Here is a 15,668-nt window from a genome sequence, read left to right as displayed (position 1 = left end):
TGTTCTCTGGGGAGACACCTTCTCCTACCCATACTCATTATGTTTAGAATGGAGTTGGTCCATTCCTTCCTCTTGGGCTCTAGGCGTGGGCAATTAAGCCAGCCAATTTAGGAGGAAAGAGGTAACTTCTTCCCCCTGAGATTGCTCAATAAGTACAATGATGATTAGGAATGTTGGGAGCCTCCACGTGTAAGGAAACTTCAGAAGAAAGCTGACGCAGAAGAAAGCACAAAGAATTGGAGAAAGACATATCCGTGATGCTCCTGGGTGTAGCCTTATCTGAAACTAACTTTCTGTAACTGAACTTTTCAGTTACACGAGGAAACAAAGCCCGTTGTTTTTTTTTCTTTCAGCGGGAAAATATAACATAAAATATATAATTTTAGCCATCTTTATACAATTCAGTGGCATTGGGTACATTCGCAATGTTGTGTAACATTTAACCAATGTTGTGTCACCACTCGTTCTAGAACTTTTATTACTCCCAACAGAAAAATTCTGTAACCATTAGGCAATGGCCCCCATCTCCCATCCCCCAACCAGGTCTTGGTGACTTCTAATCTACTTTATGTCTCCATCAATCGACCTGCTTTAGGTATTTCATGTAAGTGGAATAATACAATATTTTTACCTTTGCATCTGGTTTATTTCACTTGGGTTTTCATAATTTCATATTAATTTTATATTAGTTTATGCTTTCAAGGCTCATCAATGTTGTAGCATGGATCAGAACTTAATTCCTCTTTATGATGACTGAGTAACATTCATATGCATATGTATACGCACAAAATATATACACACACCACATTTTGTATATCCACTTATCTGTTGAGGGAAACTTGGAATTTTTTTTCACTTTTTGGCTGCTGTGAGTAATGCTGCTACGAACACAGATGTATTTGAGTATTTGTTTTCGGTTCTTTGGGGTGTATGTCGAGGAGTGAAACTATTTGTTTATACGATCTGTGTTTAACTTTTTGAGAAATTGCCAAACTTTCCCATGGCAGCTATAACATTTTACATTCCCACCAGCAATGAAAGAGTGTTCCAATTTCTCTACATACTTGCCAACACTTGTTATTTCCTCTTTCCTTTCTTTCTTCTTTCCCTCCCTCCCTCTCTTCATCCACCTCGTCCTCCTTCTTCTTCATATTCATCCTAGAGGCCATGAAGCAGTATCTCATTGTGGTTTAGACTTGCATTCCCTAATGGTTAGGGTCATTGAGCAACTTTTCACATGTCTATTGGACATTTGTACATCTTTTTTTGAGAATTGTCTTTTCAAGTCCCTTCCTGATTTTTGAATTGTTTTCTTTTTTGTTGTTGTGGTTGAGTTGTAGGAGATATAACTATATCTTTCTATGTATCCATATATAAATATAAATATATATATAATAAATATATAGAAATATAGAAATAGAGATAGATAAATACAGAGTTAGATATTCTTCATATTAAACCTTCATAAGATACATGATTTGTAAATATTTCTTCCTTGTGTTATATTTCCATTCTCTTGAAAGTGTCATTTGATGCATACAAGTTTTTAATAAGTTTTAATGAAGTCAAATATACTTACATTTTTCTTTTGTTGCCTGTGCTTTTAGTGTCATATTTAAGAAATTGCTAATTCCAAAATCATGAAGATTTTCCCTTATGACTTCTTCTAAGAGTTTTAAAGTTTTAGGTCTTTTGTTTAGGTCTGATTCATTTCGAGTTAATTTTTGTATATGGTTTAAGGTAAGGGATCAATGTCATCGCTTTGCATGTGGATATCCGGTGTCCTTAGTACTATTTGTTGATGTGACTGTTCTTTACCTATTGAATGATCTTGGAACTCTTGTCAAAAATCAATTCACCATATATGGGAGGGTTCATTTTGGGGCTATTCATTCAATTCCATTAATCAATGTGTTTATCCTTACGCTAGTAACAGTGTTTTGATTAACATAGATTTGAAGTAAGTTTTGAAATCAGGAAGTGTGAGACTTTTCCAACTTTGATCTTCCTCAAGATTGTTTTGGCTATTGAGGGTCCCTTGTAATTCCACATAAATTTTAGGATGGGTTTTTGTACTTCTGCAAAATACGACACTGGGATTCGATAGGGATTGCTTCGAATCTATAGACTGCTTTTAGGAGCACTGTTTATTAATCTGCTTGGGCTGCGATCACAAAATACCACAAAATGGGTGGTTTAAGCAATAGGAATTTATTTTCTCATAGTTTGGGAGGTTAGAAGTCCATGATCAAGGTAATGATCAAGCAAGTTCAGTTTCTGGTAAAAGATTTTTTCCTAACTTATAGATGACAGCTTTTTCACTGTGTCCTCACTTGGCCTTTCCTTAGTGTGTGTGTGGAGAGAATGAGTTTTCTGGTGTCTCTTCTTATAAGGACACTGATCCTATTGGATCAGGCCTTATTATTTTTGTTTTTTAAATTTTTTAATGTTTATTTATTTTTGAGAGAGAGAGACAGAGTGCAAGCAGGGGAGGGGAAGAGAGGGAGACACAGAATTCGAAGCAGGCTTCGGGCTCTGAGCTGTCAGCACACAGCCCAACACGGGGCTCAAACCCACAAACCATGAGATCATGACCTGAGCCAAAGTCAGGCGCTTAACCAACTGAGCCACCCAGGCACCCCACAGGCCTTATTTTTATTATGTCACTTAACCTTAATTACTTCCACAAAGGACCTATCTCCAAATATAGTATATTGAAGGTTAGAGCTTCAACATATGAATTTTGGGGAAACATTCCATCCATAACAGTTCTCCTCTTAGCATTATTAAGTCTTCCAACCCATGAACATAAATATCTTTCCATTAATTTGTGTTTAATTTATTTCAAGAATGTTTTGTAGTTTTTAGTGCACAATTTTTTATGCCTCCTTAGTTTAATTCATTACTAAATATTTTTTATGCTAGTACAAGTGAGATTTTTAAAAATTTCCTTTTCAGATTGTTCATTGCTAGTGTATAGAAATGTAACTGATGTTCGTGTGTTGATTTTGTATCCAGTGACTTTGTTGAGTTTGTTGCTCTAAGCTATTTTTTGTGTGTAGATTCTTTATGGTTTTCTATACATAAAATCATATCATCTACTGAAAGAAATAATTTTTTTGTTCTCTTCCAATTTGGCTTCTTTTTATTTCTTTACCTTGCTTAATTGCTTTGGCTAGAACTTCCAATACTATGTTAAATAGAAGTGGTAAAAGCAAACATCTCTTTCTTGTTCCTGATCTTAGAGGAAAAACTATCATTCACCCTTGAGTATGTTACCTATGGGTTTTTCATATATGGCCTTTATAATGCTGAGGTTTCTTTCTATTACTAGTTTATTGGTTTTTTTAGTCATGAAAAGGTGTTGGGTTTTATCAAGTGCTATTTCTGCATCAATTTGGATTGTCATGTGTTTTGTTTTCCTTTGTTCTATTAATGTGGTATATTACATTGGTTGATTTTCATATGGTGAAACAACTTTGTATTCCTGGGATAAATTCTGCATAGTCATGGTGTATAATCTTTACCATATGCTGTTGAACTTGTGTGTTCACATTTTGTTGAGGATTTTTGCATTTATATTCATAAGGACTTTAGCCTATTGTTTTCCTTTTTTCTCCCAATATTTATTTATTTTGAGAGAGAGAGAGAGAGAGTGACTAGGGGGTGCAGAGAGAGAGGAAGCAGAGAATCCCAAGAGAGCCTGACATGGGGCTCTATCCCACAGATGATGGGGCTGTATCCCCAGATCATGACCTGAACTGAAACCAAGAGTAGAACACTTAACCTACTGAACCACCCAGGCACCCTTATAGTTTTCTTTCTTCCAGTGTCTTAGTGACCTCATATAATGCATTCCTTCTTCAATGTTTTGGAAAAGTTTAAGCAGAATTGACTATTTTTTAAATGTTTTGTAGAATTCACCTTTGAAACCATTTGTTCTGTATTTTTCTTTGTTGGTAGGATTAATGATTTATTCTCTTTACTTGTTAATGGCCTTTTTATAATTTTCTATTTTTCCTTGAGTTAGTTTTGTTTGTATTTTTCTAGGAATTTTCCCATTTCATGTAGACTTATCCAATTTGTTGCATATAATTGTTCATAGTATTTCTGTAAAATAGCTAGTAGTATCCTATTTTAATTTCTGGTTTTGAAAATTTGAGTCTCTCTTTTTCTTAATCTAGTAAAGGTTTGTCAATTTCATCGATATTTATCTGAGAATAAATTTTGGTTTCATTAATTTCCTCTGTTGTTTTTTATTCTCTGTTTCTCCTTCATGTAATCTTTGTTATTTCTTCCTTATGCTAGCTTTGGGTTGCTTGCTTTTCTTTCTAGTTCCTCGGGGTATACAGTTAGGTTATTGATATAGTAGTTTGCTAGGGCCACCATAACAAAATACCATAGGCTTGCTGACTTAAACAGCAGACATTTAGTTTTTCATAGTTCTGGAGGATATAAGTCCAAGATCAAGGTGTGACTAGGTTGGTTAACACTGAGGCCCCTCTCTTGGGCTAGCAAACGGCTGCCCTCTTGCTGCCCCTTCACATGATCATCCCTGTGTGTGCACGTGTCCCTTGTGTCTCTACATATTCCCTGCTATTTTTTTAATGTTTAGTTTTGAGGGGGGGGAGGGGCAGAAAGAGAGAGAGAGAGAGAGAGACAGAGACAGAGAATCTGAAGCAGGTCCCACACTGTCGGCGCAGAGCTGACACCTGTCTGTAACTCACCAACCAGAAGGTCATGATTTGAGCTAAAGTCAGATGCTTAACCGACTGAGCCAGCAAGCTCTCTTCTAAATATCCCCTTCTTATAAGGACACCAGCCAGATTGGATTAGGGCCCACTCAAATGGCCCTTTTAATGTATTCATTTTAACATATTCACCTTTCAAAGCCCTGTCTGCAGACATGGTCACATTCTGAGGTACTAGGGGTTAGGACCTCTATGTGTGAATTTGAAGGGGTGACAGTTCAGCCCGTATCACCATTCTTTTACTTTCAATTCTTTTGTGTCTTTCAATCTAAAGTGAATTTCTTGTAAATAGCATATAGATCAATCATTTAAAAAATCCATTCTACCAATCTTTGTTTTAATTGGACCGTTTAATCCATTTACATTTAAAGAAATTGTTGGTAAAGAAGGACTTAGTTCTGCCATTTTTGTGTGTGTACCTTTTTTTGTTCAATTCCTACATTTTTTATTTATTAGATTATTTTATAGTGTATCGCTTTGATTCCCTTTTTTTCTTGTATGTATATATTTCAGTTATTGTAGTAGTAGTTCCCTTGTGAACTATAATTAACATTTTGAACTTATAACATCCTAGTTTGAATAATACCAATTTAGTTTCAATAGTATACAAACACTGTGCTCCTATACAGTTTTGTCCTTCTCCCTTTATATTGTTATTGTCCCAGATCACATTCCTATACATCGTGTGCCCCTTAAACATAGATTTGTAATTACTGTTTTATACATTAGCCTTTTAAATTGTAGTTGAAAATAGAGGAATTACAAACTAAACCTGCGGTAATACTGGTTTTTATATTTACCTGTGTAGTCACTACTTTTTTTTATTTTTATCAAAAAAAAATTTTTTTTCTTAGTCACTACTTTTATCAGTGTTCTCTATTTCTCATATGACTTTGAGTTCTTGTCTGGTGTTCTCTCATTTCAGTCCAATAGACTCACTTTAGCAATTCTTGTGAAGCAAGTCTGCTAGTAATGAACCCCTTCAGTTTTTATTTATCTGGAAATGTTTTAATTTCTCCTTCATTCTTGATAGTTGATCTAAGAAAGAATTCTTCGTTGAGAGGTTGTTTTTTCCTTTCGGAACTGAATATGCCCTTTGGCCTCCATGATTTCTTTTTTCTTTTTTTAAACAGGAGGTGCTTTTTTTGTTTTTATTTTTTTGTTTTAGTAAAAAGCGAGACTATGAGCAGGGAGAGGGACGGAGGGAGAGAGAGACAATCTTAAGCAAGCTCCATGCTCAGTGTAGAGCCTGATGCAGGCCTCAGTCCCATGACTCTGGGATCATGACCTGATCCCAACCAACTGAGCCACCCATGTGCCATGGCCTACGTGATTTCTGATTAGAAATCAGCTGTTAATCTTGTTGAGGATTCCTTGTATGTGACAAGTTACTTGTCACTTGTTGCTTCTAAGATTGTCTTTTTTTGTGTGTTTTGACAATTTGATTATAATGTGTCTCAGTTCTACACATCTCTTTGAGTTTATCTTGCTTGAAGTTCCTTAGGCCTCTTGGATGTGTGTATTCAAATCTTTCATCAAATTTAGGAAGTTTTCAGCCATTATTTTTTCAAAAATTTTTTGTCCCTTTCTGTCTCCTCCTGGAACTCCTCTTGTGCATACTGTTGGTATGCTCAGTGGTGTCCCCCAGGCTCATAGGCTCGGTTCATATCTCCTTTTTTTTTTTCTTTCTTTACCTGACTGAATAATTTTGAGTGCCTTATATTCAAAGTTTTTTGATATTTCTTCTGCCAGCTCAAATCCTTTTGGCTCCTGTAGTGAATTTATTATTTTATTTTTTATTTATTGTATTTTTCAGCTCTAGGGTTTCTATTTTGTTCCTTTTCATAATTTTGATCTCTTTTTGCCATTCCCTATTTGTTCATAAATTTTTTTGTGTGGTTTCCTTTAGTTCTTTGTCTATGATTTCCTTCAGCTTATTAAGCATATTTAAGATAGTTGATTTAATGTCTTTGACTAATATTTCCAATGTCTGGGCTTCCTTAGGGATGGTTTCTAATTATTATTATTTTTTTTCTGTGAATTGGCTTTACATACTTGTTTTTTGGTATGTTTTGTATTGTTTGTTGAGGACTAGACATTTTGAGTATTAGTATGTGAACTCTGGAAATCCGATTTTCCTGCTCCTCAGGGATTGCTGATTTTTGCTTGTTGAAGTTTGCTGTCATCTCTTTAGTGATTTTTCCAAACTATTTTTCAAAGTGTATTCCTTGGAACGTGTGGTCATTGAAGTTTTTATTCTGTTATCTCTACAGCCAGCCAGTGACTTGAAGATTTTCTTAAAAAAAAAAAAAAAAAAAAGTCTGTCCCTTTAAATCTTCCAAAAGATGCTGTCAGGGGAAATTGCTGCAGTTCTAGAAGGCCAGTCTCCACCTGTCTCTCAGGGAGCTGGTAGACTGACCGAAATGTTCTGGAGGACAAGGACCTTACTGCTCACACTGGCATCAGCCAACCACTCCAGGAATGGTGGCTGCTAATCCCACAGCTGCATGGTGGGGTGCAGGCTGAGGAATGGGGCATGGCAGCTGGTTCTCACCCCTCCCCACCCCTACCAACAGTTGGTGACCTTTTCCTTTATCATGCACTCTCCTGGTTTTTTAAAGTTCAAGTTCCAGAGTTTCAATATTGTTGACTCTGTGAGTGTTTCCGTTTCCCACTGACAGTTGTTTTTGTTTGTTTGGTTTTTAGGGTTATTTATTTATTTTGAGAGAAAGAGAGAGGGAGAGAGTGAAGGGGAGGAGCAGAAAGAGAGGCAGAGAGAGGGTCCTAAGGAGGCCCTGCGAAGCCAGCGCCATCGCTGAGCCCCTCTTGGGGCTTGAACTCACGAACCATGAGATCAAGACTGAGGTGAAACCATGAGTTGGACACTCAACCGACTGAGCCACCCAGTGGCTCTGACAGTTGTTTTGATGAAGGGACTGATCCCTAGGGCCTTCACTCCACCATTTTGCCTCATGCCCTTCTGAATCCCTCCTTTTAAAATTTTTGTTTTTTTCCATAACTCACTTTGAGTTTCTATTACTGGCATCTGAGAGATGGCAACAACTGTAGCAACTGCCATGCTTGGTGCTATGTATTTTTCAGACTTAAAGATGATTTCATCCCTTTCCTTGGAGGGGAGGCTGAAGTGTACAGAAAAACCATATACGACAAGGATTTGAGTGATCAGTGACAACCCTAAGGATAAGCAGATGAAGTACCAGGGGAACTTCATGGAAGGGATGATTTTTTGACCTTGGGGTTAAGGATGAACCTCCTATAGAATTAAAAGAACCTCATCTAAGGTCTTTGGCCCTCCGTTGACTCCAAGATCCACGGACAGTTCTGGTCCCTGCCTTGATCACCTCCTGCTTCTCATGCACAAGGGAGGGCCTGGTACATGGAAGGGGGTCAATAATTTTTGCTGAAATTTAACTTTGTTTTATTGAAGGTGTTTTGGGGTGGCTGATGTTCACCTGGATGAGTGATTATAATTTGAAGGATTTAAAAAAAATTTTTTTTAATGTTTATTTATTTTTGAGACAGAGAGAGACAGAGCATGAATGGGGGAGGGTCAGAGAGAGAGGGAGACACAGAATCGGAAGCAGGCTCCAGGCTCTGAGCCATCAGCCCAGAGCCTGACGTGGGGCTCGAACTCACGAGCCGCGAGATTGTGACCTGAGCCGAAGTCGGACGCTCAACCGACTGAGCCACCCAGGCGCCCCAATAATTTGAAGGATTTAAATGGATAGAGGAAGTTTTCACTGTCAGCTTTTATACTTATGATCACCATCATTCTTCAAGCCAACCCTGAGGCAGGTATAGCTCTAAGACTTGTTGTACAGAGGATGAAACTCAGCAGGTTAAGGGTCTTGCCTAAGACTTGTCAGCAGGCAAGTGGCAGAGTTGGGACCACAGCTTGGGTCTGTCTGGGTTTTACAGTTCAAGTTCTTCTGCTGTTACTTCTGAGAGCTCTTAGGACTGAGTGAAGGAAGCAGCAAATGTTCATGGAATGTCAACCAAGTCCCTGTTCTCATGGAGCTGGTGTTCTACTGTGAAGAGATGGTAACTAGTATAAAAGCAGATAAAATTGGTAATCCTAAAAAGGGATAAGTGCTATGAAGAAAATTTAAAAAGTGAGGTGCTGGAGGATGCTTGGAGGAGAGGGGAGGGTCTTCTACAGACAGGATATCAGGGAAGCTTTTTTATTTGAATCGAGGCCTGAGTGATGCAAAGGAGTAGACCATGCAACGATCCAGCAGAAGTATTGCAGGCAGCAAGATCAGCCAGTGCCAAGACCCCAAGGCAGGAGAAGAGCGAAACCATTATGGTTGGTATGAGTGGCAAGGGGGCTTGCAAGGCAGTTAGAAAGGTGGGTCAGATATAATACAGAATTCTAGTAGGACATCTGGATTTTATTCTAGTTGCAGTGAGAATTCATAGCAGGGAGAGTGATATGATCTGGTTATTTTTAAAAGCTCCTTCAGGCTGCTGAGCTGAAAATAGACTGGGGGTACATGAATCAGAATCTTTAGCTGCTGGTGACATAAAATATGATGCAAACTGCCTTAATCCGTCAGAAAATTTACTGGCCTCTTTAACCAGAAGTGCAGAGGTAATGTGTAGACTTCAGAGCTGGCTGATTCAGCCCTGAGTCCAGTGCTGTGATATAGTCAAGAACTCAAGTTCTGTCTCTTGGCTCTGCTGACCACAGACTCAACTTCATTGTGAGGCTAAGAGGTGTCCGGGTGGTTTTACTAGAGCTGAAATACACAGGGCCATATGCCCTGTACTTCCCCACCAAGGGATGGATAGATTTTTTTTTTTATGGAAACACTTCCAAAGAATGAGGGAGAACTTTTTCAGAAGCCTTCAGGAAATCTGTTTGTGAAGTATCACATGCCCTTTCTGGAATCAACTATTTACAGGGAAAATGCATCATGCCTTTAGACTGGAGCTGGGGTGGGTCAGCTTCCCAAAGGCACAGGAACTATGTGGGCTAGGGTAGACCATGTGAAGGAGGGGAGATAGGCAAAGGGCAGCTGACAAAGTCCATTACAGGGGCAAGAGTGGAAGCAGGGAGGCCAGAGAAGAAGCTACTGAGGTAGGTGAGGATAGAGAGATGATGGTGGAGATAGAGGAGGTGGTATGAGAAACATTCCGATTCTGCCTCTTTCAGAGGTGTTGACGTTGAATATGCAGTGAGGAAAAGAGGAATTAACATATACCATTTGCCCAGGTTTTCCTTGCCTCTTTCTTTGAAGCAAATGGAAAAAGGGTGTATCTGGACTGGAGAGCTGGCCAAGAGAAAGGGAAGAGAAACTGCAAGAAGGCATACAAAGGTGTAAACGGCAGATACCCCTCAGCCTATTCCCATCTGTACAACGCTAAACAAACAGGATCCATCGCTACTGTTAAGAACTGGAGCAGAGGTGGTGCTTAGGGCATGGCCAGTTCCGGCTAGGAAGCATTAATTGGGTGCCTACTGTGTCCAGAGGCTGTAGGAGAAACAGAGCATAGTTCTGAAATAAGAGAAAAAGTGTGGGCTAAGTTATCCTTGAAAAAATCTCTTAAATAGTCCAAACATAGCACTATATTAATATAAGCACAGTAATTAATACACACGCAAAACATAATTGCATATTTTAATTCATTAAACAGGCACAGGAAAGAGTTGAACTTGTTAAAATTAAATTATGTTCTTACAAAGCAGCTTTGGTTCTTGAATAAAGCTTCCACTGCCAGATGCAGCGCTAAACGACTGGAAGACGAAGGGGACACAAGGCTCACCTCCAAGGAGCACTCACAGCGTGGATCCCAGATAGAATGAAAGCTTCCAGAGGCTACAATGCAGCGCAAACCTCGCGGGGTAAGCCCGCCTCAGCCGCGTCACTCCTGCACCACGTGACCCACTAGGGGGCGGGGCCAGGGGCGGGGGCTCCGCGCGCGCTTCCCGGCGTGCCGCGCGGGGCGGAGCGAGGGGTGGAGCCTACGGGGGAGGCGCGGAGGAGGCGCGGCCGCCACAGGACGCCTGTCTCGGCCCGGCCACCGGACAGGCGCCTCAGGCTCTAACCGGCCCGCCTGCTGCTTCGAGCCCGCGGCGGCGGCGGCGGCGGGCGGCATGCGCGTGTGAAATGCGGCCGCGGGCAGCCGGGACGCGAGCAGCGGCCGCCGCGGCAGCGGAGAAGACAGGCGCGGCCTCCTCAGCGAGGGGCACGCAGTGCATGAGGGCGAGCACGCGGGTGCTGGGCAGCCGCCGGCCACGCCGCCTCCATAAACATTTGTTTAGGACTCGTTCGCCCCGCTGAGGTCCCGGCGCCTCCACCATGGAGGCCCCGGCCGACCCCGGGTCCCACGCCTCGGCCTCGGCCTCGTCCTCGGCCGCGGCGCCGCTGCGCGCCCCGGAGGTGGCGCGGCTCCGAGAGGAGCAGGAAAAGGTAACAGGCCGCGCTCCGGGCCCCGCGCTTCCGGCGGTGGTCTCGGGAGGCGCCGGCTCCCCGGCACATCCTCGGCGCCCGGCCCCCCCCAATCTGGGGCTGGGGCCCTCCTCGGGGTCCGCCTCCCCCGCTCGCCCCGGCGGCCCCCTCCTTCCCGCTGTGGCCCGCAGCCCTCTGGTCCCGGGCCCAGCTCGATCCTGACGCGGTACCGGGGAGGAGCACAGCCTCCAGGCTTGGAGAGAGAAAGTGTTGGGAGAAACTTTTGTCACGTGCTTTTGTTGTCTTTTGTCTGGAGCCCTTTGACCTTCAAGGGGAGGGAAGGGATGGGAAAGAGGGAGGTGACTATCCCTTTAAGTTGCGTATCAAAGTGAGTTTTTAGACCTAATATAGACAGCAGTGCGTGGGAATTTTTTGGTTTGGGGTACGCGGTCAATGGAGGGCTCACCTTAGTATCTTCTTAAAAATCGTTGCTAAAATATATACACATTGTTGCTCTTTATCAGGTTGCACGCAGTGATAAACAACTTGGTTGTTTAGTGTTGGTCAAAGTGGAACGCAATTTTATTAAATTTTAACTTTAATCGTATAATAAGTTTTAATCTGCCAATGTAGGGAAGAAAATTTTGCATTTCCTAGTGGGATTGTATATGAAGAAGTATGCCCGATTTAAGAAATACGGTGTTGTTTAATTTGAGTATTTTTTCCTTTGGATTTTGTAGCATTTCAGGTTGTCGGTGTCTCCAGAAAGTTTGAAATTCTTACTTTGAAAAGCAATATTTACTTAAAATGTCTTATGTCTTCTTGAGAGTATCATGGCTAAAAGGGTTAGGAAGTCGTTTCAAAAGTGTAAACAATGGGAATCCCTAACTTTTTCTATTGAACATTCCTGTATAAAAATAACTACTTGCATAGGTATACAAATATACTCAGTTCATCTAGATGAGGGGCTTTTCACAGAACCAAAAAAAAAATCCTGGTTTGCTTGGAAACCACTTGTTAGGATGAACTGTGGGGATCTTTCCTACTTTGTTCTGGTTCTAAATTATTTTATACATTGAATTTCCTTTTCTGAGGGCCATTTTCTTCTTCTTCTTCTTTTTTTTTTTTTAACATTTTTATTTATTTTTGAGAGAGAGAGAGAGAGCGCGACACGATTGGGGGAGGGGCAGAGAGAGAGGGAGACAGAATCTGAAGCAGGCTCCAGGCTCTGAGCTGTCAACACAGAGCCCAACACGGAGGAGCCCAACACCCAACAAGGCACAGAGCCCAACTCAGACTGTGAGATCATGACCTGGGCTGAAGTGGGACGCTCAACTGACTGAGCCACCCAGGCGCCCCATAGGGCCATTTTCTTCTAATGTCATGTACAACTGCTGGGTTTTAAACTTGGCTTTTTTTTTTTTTTTTTAAATCCAACAAGTATTGTGTTATTTAAATTATAAGACGTTAATAGATCATAATTTTTCCTTTTTGAAGAGAAAAAGAAGAAAAGACAGCCCTTCTTGAAATTAATTTGTTCATTTTTGGCAAAATTATTTCCATTTTTTGTTTTTTTAGGAAATTTGAAACAGACCCTCAGAAGATGGTGTTCCCATTGCCTTTAGTCTGGTCTATAGAGGAATTACTCTCTCATAGTATAACACATGCATAATGCTCACTTGATACGTTTCCTTCCATTTGTCATTGTAAAAGAGAGATCCTTAGTTTTATTCTAATGTTAGTGTGGCTGAAATACAAAGGATACATTTTGGGGTGCTCTGAACAGCTTTCTGGTATAGTATCTAGTTATATTTGAAAACTGTCTTTTCAGTTACAGGCCTGTAGGAATCTAAATAACTATTTTCAGTAGACATTGACTATGTTACCAAATTACTTTTCTGTATTATGTTAATGTTTTGGCGGTTAAAGTAAGCATGTGCATGTGTGTCATGCGTGTGTAAAATTCCCAGTTGATAAAGCCCTTCTGTAAATAGACTACACAGTATTTTACAGGATTTGCTTCAGTGAACGGTAGACCCATAATGCCACAAAATATCCTAGTTAGATAGCTATACTTCAATTATAGTTGAGTATAGGAAAACTGTATATAGTAAATATTCAGTTATTTTGTGAGGGACTTTATTTAGGCTTTAAGACCAACCCAGCTAACTCAGTAAAATAGAAGTGTTTTGACATTCTTGGAATGAAAAAGGGAAGAATGTCATTGTAGCTTTATATTTGTGTGACACTTAGTACTTTTTTTTTTTTTTTTTTTTTTTAATATAAATCCAGTTAAATGTGCTTTAGGACTTGGGTTTTTGCAGTGGTTTTCCCAGTGTGACAGAGAATTAACACCTGAAGAAAATGACTTGATTTTTTTTTTTTTTTTTTTTTTTTTTTTTGGTACCTAGCTAGTAGGCTCTAGATGCAGAGGAGAGAAATTAATTCATTGCATACAAGGATACTTTAGGTTTTGGGCCTTATTTTCACTGGGAGCCTTGGTTGAGAAGACTGTTAGGTAATATGGCTTAAATGTTGCTCGTCAGGTTTTTTTTTTTTAATTAAAAAAAATTTTTTAATGTTAATTTTTGAGAGAACGAGCGAGCACGAGTGGGGAAGGGGCAGAGAGTGACGGACTCACAGAATCCGAAGCAGGCTCCAGACTGAGTTGTCAGCACAGAGCCCCATGTGGGGCTTTGAACCCATGAACCCTGAGATCATGACCTGAGCAGAAGTTGGTCGTTTTTAACTGATTGAGCCACTCAGCTGCCCCCAAGTTATTTTTAAATTCAGCTGAGAAGTGTAACTCTCTCTCTGTTTTCCCCTCATTTATACTTTGGAACACTGAGTAACAATGACAAAATTAGCGACTAAGGAAAAAAAACAAAGGTGGGGGATGCGTAAATGAGCCCCAGTAAATGACAACATCTGTAATAAATGGACAGGATCAAATATTTTAACATTGTTTTCATTTATAGCATCAATGCTGAAACACTTTCAAAAACATTTAAAAATTAAAAAAAAATCTATTTTTGGGAGAGAGAAACAGAATGCAAGCAGGGCTCGGGGGTGGGGGGGTGCAAAGAGAGGGAGACACAGAATCCAAAGCATGATCCAGGCACCGAACTGTTGGCACAGAGACTGACGAAGGGTTGGAACCCACAAACTGAGATCATGACTTGAGCCGAAGTTGGACGCTTAGCTGACTGAGCCGGCCAGGCCCCCCAAAAACATTTTTTTAAAGTTAAAACCTGTTAAAACTTTGATTTAGCCAAAAAAGATGCTTACAGAAAGGTCCCCTGCAGCTTTGTTTATAATAATGAAAAAACTAAAAATCCAACATTAGGGGATTGATTAAATAAATCATGATACGTATGATGAGCTTTTATGCAGGCATTAAAGATTATAGAGCAGTATGAATAGTGTGGTTATAGTTATGTCTATATGTAAGTATTCACAGTTTATATAGGAAAACACCATTAAATGTTTTAAAAACAATTTCATATTTTACTAAAAGTGAGTGAAATTGGTTGAGATTTTAGCTCTTTGAATAAAGGCTGTTGATAAAACTTACTTTAATTGTAATGAAAACTAGGATATTGTGTCTTTAACTGCTGAATACTTTTCTGGGCCTGAAAAGTAACTCTTGGCTTGTTTGAACACCAGTTCATATGGTTTATTTCTTGGTTATTTCAGAGTTGATAGATATAATTTATTCAACATCTATTCCCAGTTGATTTCCTTTTTTCATTTTTCCTTGGAGGTTTTAGTCTAATTCTCTGTCAAAAGATTACAGGGACAAGAAAGAACTTCGCTCATCTTTTTTTTTTCTTTCTCATTTTCTTTTTCTTTTTTTTTTTTTTTTTTTTTTTTTTTTTACCAATGTTAGTAAAATATTTGGTGGAAAAATGTGAGCTACTTAGGAGCTTCTCTAGACTGACCTATGCCATAAAAGTTCTGATTCAGGACTGTAGTGGGCTGTTTTTGTAGGGAACTTTCCTCATACTCAGATCTTCTTAAATCTGGTTCTGTCTGAGAAATGCATTATGTTGAAATTTTGGTTTCTTTGCTAAGGTGATATTTCCACAATATCTGCATTTTATATTTCCAGATCTTATTATCTTTTATTAGCATAATTACTGAGATTTTATTGTAATGTGAAAAAAGTGGTATATAGTATTATTTTCATAGGTTTATTTGCTGGAGAATAGTAACTTTGGAAAACTGATGAGAATAATATTTATTATTTTGCCATAATTACTGCTGAGTGGCACATATAATTGTCAATTGGAGTTTGGAATAATTTATTCTTTCCTGATATAAAACCTGGGTTATTAAATGCATTAACACTAAATATCTCAAATTCTTCATAAAGTGGAACAACTAATTTAACTTAATGGAGGGTTTTCATATTTCTTATGATAAACTGAACTGCATATAGTTTAAGAAACTGTCAGCCATGTACCTCATACAACAGCTGTTCTCTCCACACCCAGAATCCAAG

General features: G+C 39.6%; 1 protein-coding gene across 3 annotated transcripts in view; it reads left to right on the top strand.

Moving 5' to 3' along the window:
• The window catches only part of URI1 (URI1 prefoldin like chaperone), a 101,700-nt gene that overhangs the window by 6,996 nt on the left and 79,036 nt on the right, over positions 1-15,668 (top strand). The window contains exon 2 of one of the 3 annotated variants that reach the window (XM_045442601.1): positions 10,494-10,617. The exons of 1 other annotated variant lie outside the window; for it this stretch is intronic. In XM_045442601.1, the coding sequence (XP_045298557.1) occupies positions 10,597-10,617 (21 nt within the window). In that variant the 5' untranslated portion in view covers positions 10,494-10,596. Of the gene's footprint in view, positions 1-10,493; positions 10,618-10,730; positions 11,186-15,668 lie in introns of those variants that run through there. One more of the 3 variants, XM_045442598.1, reaches the window with a different exon arrangement.

Source organism: Leopardus geoffroyi, chromosome E2 (genome assembly GCF_018350155.1).
Source record: "Leopardus geoffroyi isolate Oge1 chromosome E2, O.geoffroyi_Oge1_pat1.0, whole genome shotgun sequence".
NCBI lineage: Eukaryota > Metazoa > Chordata > Mammalia > Carnivora > Felidae > Leopardus > Leopardus geoffroyi.
The sequence above is the reverse complement of the archived record's forward strand: the minus strand, read 5'-3'. Positions and strand labels throughout refer to the sequence as shown.